Here is a 6,999-nt window from a genome sequence, read left to right on the forward strand (position 1 = left end):
AGCTGACTGCACTTGCTCGTCGCAACAGGTTTTTGCACATAAGGGCTTAGCCGTGTGAGAATATCCCACACGCACACATTCGCTTTTCCTTCCACATTCTCAAGAACACGGCAAACACACACACTTCTACCGACAGACACGCACCCACGCATTACTTTTCACGATTTCTGATCGTCCCAAGAACACAGCACACTCACCCACTTACCTGGACTCGTTGATGATAAATCTAGTCTTTCGTATGTATAATCGGTTCTGTATTTACCACATATATTTCTCCTTGGGAGAACGAAATCCCTCCACAATAGATATCTATGTATTGATTTGATCTAAAACCCCGCTCGTTCGGATATAGCGTTCGTCGTGCGTCATGAACACCTCAGTGGGCTCGGTCCCCATCCAGCGGTCTTCGTCCACGGATCGGACTACCCGTCGAATTCCTCTCGGGCCGCTACGATCAACCAACTCGGATCGATCCCTTTGGCCACACTTCAGTCATCAATAACTCAATCAATCAATGAATCAACCAACCAATGAATCAACCAATCAATGAATCAATCTATCAACCAATCACTCAATGAAGAGATCGACCCGTCAAAGAATCGAGGCCGGCACACTCTCAGAATACGGCGTATTCATTCGTTCGGAGGATCCGTCGAGGAAACTCACAATGTTCGACTCGGAGATGACGATGACGGAAATCCAGCGGCGATCGAGTTGTAATTTACCTAGGAGCGATTCGATCGACCGTAGGGTGACATATCTGGAATTCGCCATCTCGTCGCCGATTGGATTCGACAGCGACTTCCAGGGAGGTGTTCCGGCCGGTTATTGTAGAGAAGGATGCGGGATGAGGCGGGCGGAGATGGGATGAGTTGGTGTATTATATTCCAAGTGAGTTCGCGGCGAATTTGATTTAATCGAGATCAACATCAGTGACTGAGGAATCGCTTGAGCTAGAGCTTGGGGGACTATTGGCTTCGCCAATGTGGTCTTCGTCGGTCTCCTTGGTTTTTGGTAAGAGTCCCAACGCTCGTTCTTTGCGCGCTTTCTCCCGAGCTTCTTTTTCTCTGGTTTTCGTTTCGTCTTCAGAATCGCTCGACGACTCGATTTCTTGCTGAACCTGCAAACAGCGACATCGAAAAAAAAATATGTTAGTTCCTAATCTTCAGATTCCAAACAATACGCTTCTCAGACTAGAGTAGGGCTTCTATTTAGGTACCGCCCCCCTCAGATCATCGAGCATAAACCGATCTCGGTACACGGAGGATTTAGCGCTATATCGAGATCCGGATGCGCCGGGCCTGCTCCGTGGTACTCGCGGCTACCGAACTCACCAGTCCCATGCTGATCCATTGTTGTTTCACACACTTCGGTCCCGCATAGTTGACTTTGAATTGTGAACAACTCTCAGAGCTGTTCCGGAGACCAAGTTGACTGAGGAAACAAACCATTTCTGTCGACCCGCCGGATTTTTGCCCTGAAACGAGACGCGGTCATTGCAGCGCGTGCCGGACTTCCCAAATTCCCTTAGCGAAAGTGAAATCTCCCGATGAGCGATGGTAATTCTGTCACGGTCTCAATTGATCCTAAGAAACGTCTCTACCGGATAGGCTCACCTTTGGCTTGTTTAGGTACATTCGTTTTGATGGGAGTGCTGCCGACCGAGTTGGAAGACGATGTGTTGAACACTTCTGTGAAGGGCTCCCCGACAACATCTTCGAACTTGTGTTCCTCCTCTTGTTCTGCACCTCGTCGCCGTTTGACTTGGGTGTGTTTCATCGCTGCCTTTCGTTTCCCTAGTTCGATGGTGGCTCCATCGTTGATTCCGCAGGACAGCACGAGGTGCTTCACCAACGAGTTGCCGTCCTCGAACTTTTCATCACACTTTTTGCAACGGCCAATGAATTTCTCGGGATTCTGTTTGTTGTCGAGAAGCGGGATCGTCGGTATGGTTTTCGGGACCGTTGACAACCTCTGAGCGTGTTGCTTCAGCATGTGACCGGTGAAACTGCTCTGGCAGCAGGTGAAGAAATGACACTCCGTGCACCGGAGGACTCGACAGAAATGTTCCTGAGTAATCGGTTTCTGACATTCACGACAATCGTAGTCCTCGACGTCTTCAGGGAGCCTCAGCGAAGGGACTAACCAGTTGACTTTGGCGTCTGCCGAATCCTCCGGAGGTTCCTCATCTGCGGGAGAGGGAGTGAAGGCGCATGAAAAGACTTCCCTATCTGTCGAAGACCCCAGACTTCATCCAGATGAGGGAGAGGCTCGTCGGGACGGAATCAATTTTTGTAAACTGATTTTTTCCAGATGATGATGATCATATATACCAATTATATCTCGATTTTTCACATGATGATGATATATATTGAGATATATCTCGTAATGTCTATGATAATAGAATCCAGAATGACAAACTGATATCGAGCCGATGGAAAAAATGTTACCTTTCTTCTCGCTCGCCGGCGGGCTTGACGGCTTCTTTCGCGGTTTGTGGACAATTACCGGATTCTCGCTAACCCAGCCACAACTGGTCATCTTGCCCTTGCCGACAACGTTCTTGTTGTGACATTCGATCTTATGGGCACGCAAATCCTTCTGCTTGATAAAGGGCAGCGAGCACTGACTACACGTTTTCGGCGTGTTGTTCATGTGTTTGAAGAGGTGCGAATAGAACTTCGTCGTGCCCTGGACGCCAGTGACGACCTGTCTCGCCTGGCAGTAGTACATCTCGAGACAGTAGGGACACTGGAGGGCATTGCAGCCCGAGTGCTTCTCCCGGAAGTGGTCCATCACGTGTTGTTTGAACGATGATCGGTAGTGACAGATCTTACAAACAAATGGCATATCGCGAGCGGTGTGCGTCGTCTTCATGTGGTACACCAGTTGTTCTTCGTCGCTGTAGCCCAACGAGCAGATTTTACAGCAGAGGCGTTTGCCCTCGGGTGCTGCCAAGTGCACTTGCTGGACGTGAACTTGACAGTCATACGGTGTTTCGAACTCTCTGAAGCACGTACGGCAGATGCACTGCAACGAAGAATTCCAGGGATCAGGAATCATACCGACCCCGGTCACCGAATTTCCGCAATGGCAAGAAATTGATTTGGAGGAGGGATCATCCGACGTGGATGAGAATCAGAATAATTCCATGCAGCAACTCACCATGTGGGAGACGTCGGGATTGAACTCCCGATTACTCTTCAGGTGCATGCTTATATGCTTCATGATGGAGATGTTGTTTTTGGCGACTTTCTTGCAGACGGGACATCGGAAGAACATCTCGCCGTCCCTCATATATTTCTTGTGTTTTTGTACATGTCGCTCGCCATCGCGTCTTGCATAGTAGTAGTTCTCCAGAATGACGCTTTCTTCCTCTTCGTCCCGGATGACCAAGACATCGTCGTTCGAGTTTCGTCTCTCGATTAGAGGCTGTCTCACTCCCAACGGAACTTGTCCCCCCGGGGTCACAAACTGGGACGCGACCTGAGCCAGGAAAGCCATGCCTTCTTGGGATGTTGGGAGAAGTTGGGCGATCTTAAAAGGAGAAAATCAAATCAAGTTTCACTGGGCAGCTCTCCCGGATGGATCAAAGTAGATGAACTCGCAATATTTGAGGTATAGTCCTTCCTCGAACACATTCTCACCATTCTCCAAAAGCTCTCTCTCGGACCGAATCGACCGAAGGCTCTACGCCATTGAATTTCGTACAAAAATCCCTCCAAGATCGGCTTGTGAGAGCTCTCTAATCTGAAGTTGCCGAAATGATCCGACAAATGTATGAGCAAGAATTCGTCGAGAGTCGAAGTTTCGGTCAGGAGGGGGACCTTCGTGAACTTCTGCTCCTCCATGAACGTCGTCCGCATTATGGAGGACTTTGTGGCGATGACACTGTCTTTCGCGATCCAGGTACTAGCGGCCTTCGCGAGATCCACCTCTGACGTCGTGATCGCGGGGAATACCTGTCGGGAGAGGGTTTTCGTTAGGGGCTATCAGAGTGAGGTAGCCTCAACCGATATGGAGCGGTCGATACACAGGGAAGTGATTAGGAACGGACAATGATTAGGCACAGAATGATTAGAAAAGGTACGAACCTTCGCTCGGAAAGTATTGGTCTTCTTGTCGAGAGCCGCCAGAACCACGAATGGGTCTATATGGGCCGCGGTGACCTCGACGACGTCACCACTTGCACCGAGAGGTAAGATCCTCCGCAGAACATCCTTATGACACAGTTCCTGAATACTGCGCCATATACTTCTAACAATGAACGTATCGACCCCGGTCAAGGAAGCCGTCTCCTCGCACGAATGGGCCAGAACCCAAGATTTGATGACGTTGAGAAACTTGTAGAGAGGTATTTTGGCATACCAGCTGAAGAGTGTCTGCTCGGGACGCTGGATGTTCCAAGTGCGTGAGCATTTCGAGCATCGCCACACGTAGCCGTCGAGCGTGGACTCGGCCGGACTGATATCGGTCTCGACGTTACAATCGCACGCGTAGTGTCGACTCCTCGTTCCGACCGTGGGCCTTAAGAACTTATGTTTGACTAAAAAGGCACGGGATTCGTGTCGAGTTGGTGGATGGCGAACTCTTCCTCGAGCCGAGTCATGTCGTCCTCGCCCTCGTCCGGTAGATCTCCGAACGGCGCCGATTGGGTCATGACGATATTGGGTCGGAGCTGTTCGGTGCCCAAACGCTGTACCGTGACCAAGTTCCAACCTCCCCGACAGACTTTGGATGTCGCCGGTTCGAGTTTGTACTTTTCGTCGTCTTTCTTCGTCGGGTTCGTCATCAGATCGTATTCCTGATTGGTCAGAGGCCGGCTGTTGAAGGTGACCTGTAGTTTTCGTTTCTGCATTTGGTGAATTTGGTTCGTGATGGTGTTGTAATGGTGCACGGCACTCCTGAAGGCGTCGATCTGACATGGCGCCAAGGCTTCCTCCATACAGTCCATCATGAGGTCATTGTTGATTAGCGCTTTCTCTAAAAGGGGAAGAAGCGGGAAAGATCCTTCAATATCTCGGTATAACAATAATATTCACTGTTATCATACAAAAATAAATGTCGTCTCTTCACGAGGCTGAAAGCTCTCCCGGTTTGGGCTCCGGCTGTGAGAGGCCTAATTAGATGGAAAATCAAGATTTTAGTGGAAGTACTCACGTCCGCTGACATAGGTGAGTTTTTTCCTGTTTGCGGCCTTCTTCTGAGCCGCGAGACGAGTTGAGATCCCGTCACCCGAATAATCCTCGCCGTCGCTTGCCGCTAAGCTCTCCATCGTCATGTTGGATTTCGCAACGACATTCGTAATCTTGCGGGCAGCAACGCGCGCAGCATTACGAGATGGCCGACCGGCGGGTTTTTCTTCCTCTTCAGCATTCACCTCTTCGGGTTTCGAGTCGAGGTTGTCGATGCCCAATTTGCGCAACTCCTTCTGGAGTCTCCCTCTCATTTTCATGTGTTCGGAGCTGGTCTCGAAGCTTTTGCTCGGACTACTGCTGCTAGCATCCGAAACTCTATCGCGAGGAGACTGAGATGGATTGCTGTGGGCACCGTCTTCATCGTCGGTCGATGTCGATCCGCCGCCGCCACCGCTGCTGGACTTGCGAGCCTTCTGCTTGGGCGACTTGCTACTGCCCTCGATATTCTCGTCGCCTTCGACCGAGGCCTCGCTCCTCGAGGGTTCGTCCTCGAGATCGGATTGCGGCGTGGGCGTGGGTGTTTTCGTCGCGGACTTCCTCGTGGCCCTCTTGCTTGTCGATTGGTCACCATCTTTCGCTTCGGACTGCGCGGCGGTCTCCGTTCCCGACTCTGTCGATTTCTCTTCATGACCACTGTCGATGGTGTCTTCGTCATCGAGCGGGGGCGCTGAGACGGCTTTGGGAACGGGTTTCTCGCTGGCCTGTTCAGGCGATCTCGCGACGGCGTCGTTTGATTCCTCGGCGTCGTTCTGGGGCCCATCTTCGAGGTTCCCAGACTTTCCGGCGGTCTGATCGATACCCAGTCTGTTGTCGGCGTCCTCGTCGACGTCTTCGATCATCTTCTCCTCAGCGTCTTCAGCCTCTGCAGCTTCCTCAACTTCTTCAATCTTTCCGATCGGGTCGGCGCTTTCGAGCTCCGTCGGCTCAGCCGAAGCCCCGATTCGACCCGACTTCACATCATCGTCGTCTTTTTGCGCTTTTCCGGACTTGTCCCCGCTGCCGACGGACTCAGCGTCTTCATTGAGACCCGGGACCTTATCTGGCGTTTTCCCATCAAGATCGGTAGCTTCCTCGAGGGTCGTCTCTGCTCCGGTATCCATCTCCATGGGTTCATCTTCCAGGATCGGGTCCGTATTTACGCGGAGCACCGGAGGATTTACCAGGGGCTGGTCCAGAACTTTGACGGCTACGCCGCCGTCCGGATCTTCCTCCTCTGTTTCCATCGACTGGATGATGGTGACGGCCGTTCCTTCAGAAGCCTCATCAGCGGCCATGATATTTTCCGAAACACGGCGATATCACTCTGGAATCGCAAGACGAAAGATTTCTCAGTTTGAGGATTTCCCTGACCTCATGAAAATCAAAAAAGAAAATCCAGAACCAGTCTCGTCCCGAAGAAACTCGTCAGAAATGTAATCGAGAATCTCTGCGAAACCCCGGCACCTTCCCCTAGCAGCTCCCGGGATCCTGAGGTCGATAAGCCGAGCTCAGCTGACAGGGCGCCGTTTTTTCGGGAGTATCTGAATTTTCATTCGGATATCTTGGATGAAAAACCTCAGTTCATCGCCATGCCGCGTTACGCGGAGCAATGATATTTTTATCGCCCGCGATCCCGTAGAGAAACATCGGGCAATCACGATCGTGAAATACGACGCTCTCCCGTTGAACTCTGACATCGTTGCATCGACTCAACAGGACGATCAGAGAATCCCACACCAGCCCGATCGCTGATGCGGTCATTCCGGAACGTTCTCGCCGCACTGAAGAACTGCCGGGCGAGTTGAGCAGCGATACCGAATAC

At 51.4% G+C, this 6,999-nt stretch overlaps 1 protein-coding gene across 1 annotated transcript; it reads right to left on the bottom strand.

Moving 5' to 3' along the window:
• Positions 1 to 776: 776 nt before the first annotated feature.
• LOC100907358 (uncharacterized) lies at positions 777 to 6,472 on the bottom strand. The gene is given in 9 exon segments (XM_029110527.1): positions 777 to 1,120; positions 1,335 to 1,477; positions 1,617 to 2,231; positions 2,451 to 3,030; positions 3,166 to 3,537; positions 3,648 to 3,962; positions 4,095 to 4,549; positions 4,552 to 4,983; positions 5,161 to 6,472. Coding segments are annotated over 9 exon segments (4,431 nt in total). The 3' UTR covers positions 777 to 913.
• Between the last annotated feature and the right edge of the window lie 527 nt (positions 6,473 to 6,999).

Source organism: Galendromus occidentalis, unplaced genomic scaffold (genome assembly GCF_000255335.2).
Source record: "Galendromus occidentalis unplaced genomic scaffold, Mocc_1.1 scf7180000076694, whole genome shotgun sequence".
NCBI classification, from domain to species: domain Eukaryota; kingdom Metazoa; phylum Arthropoda; class Arachnida; order Mesostigmata; family Phytoseiidae; genus Galendromus; species Galendromus occidentalis.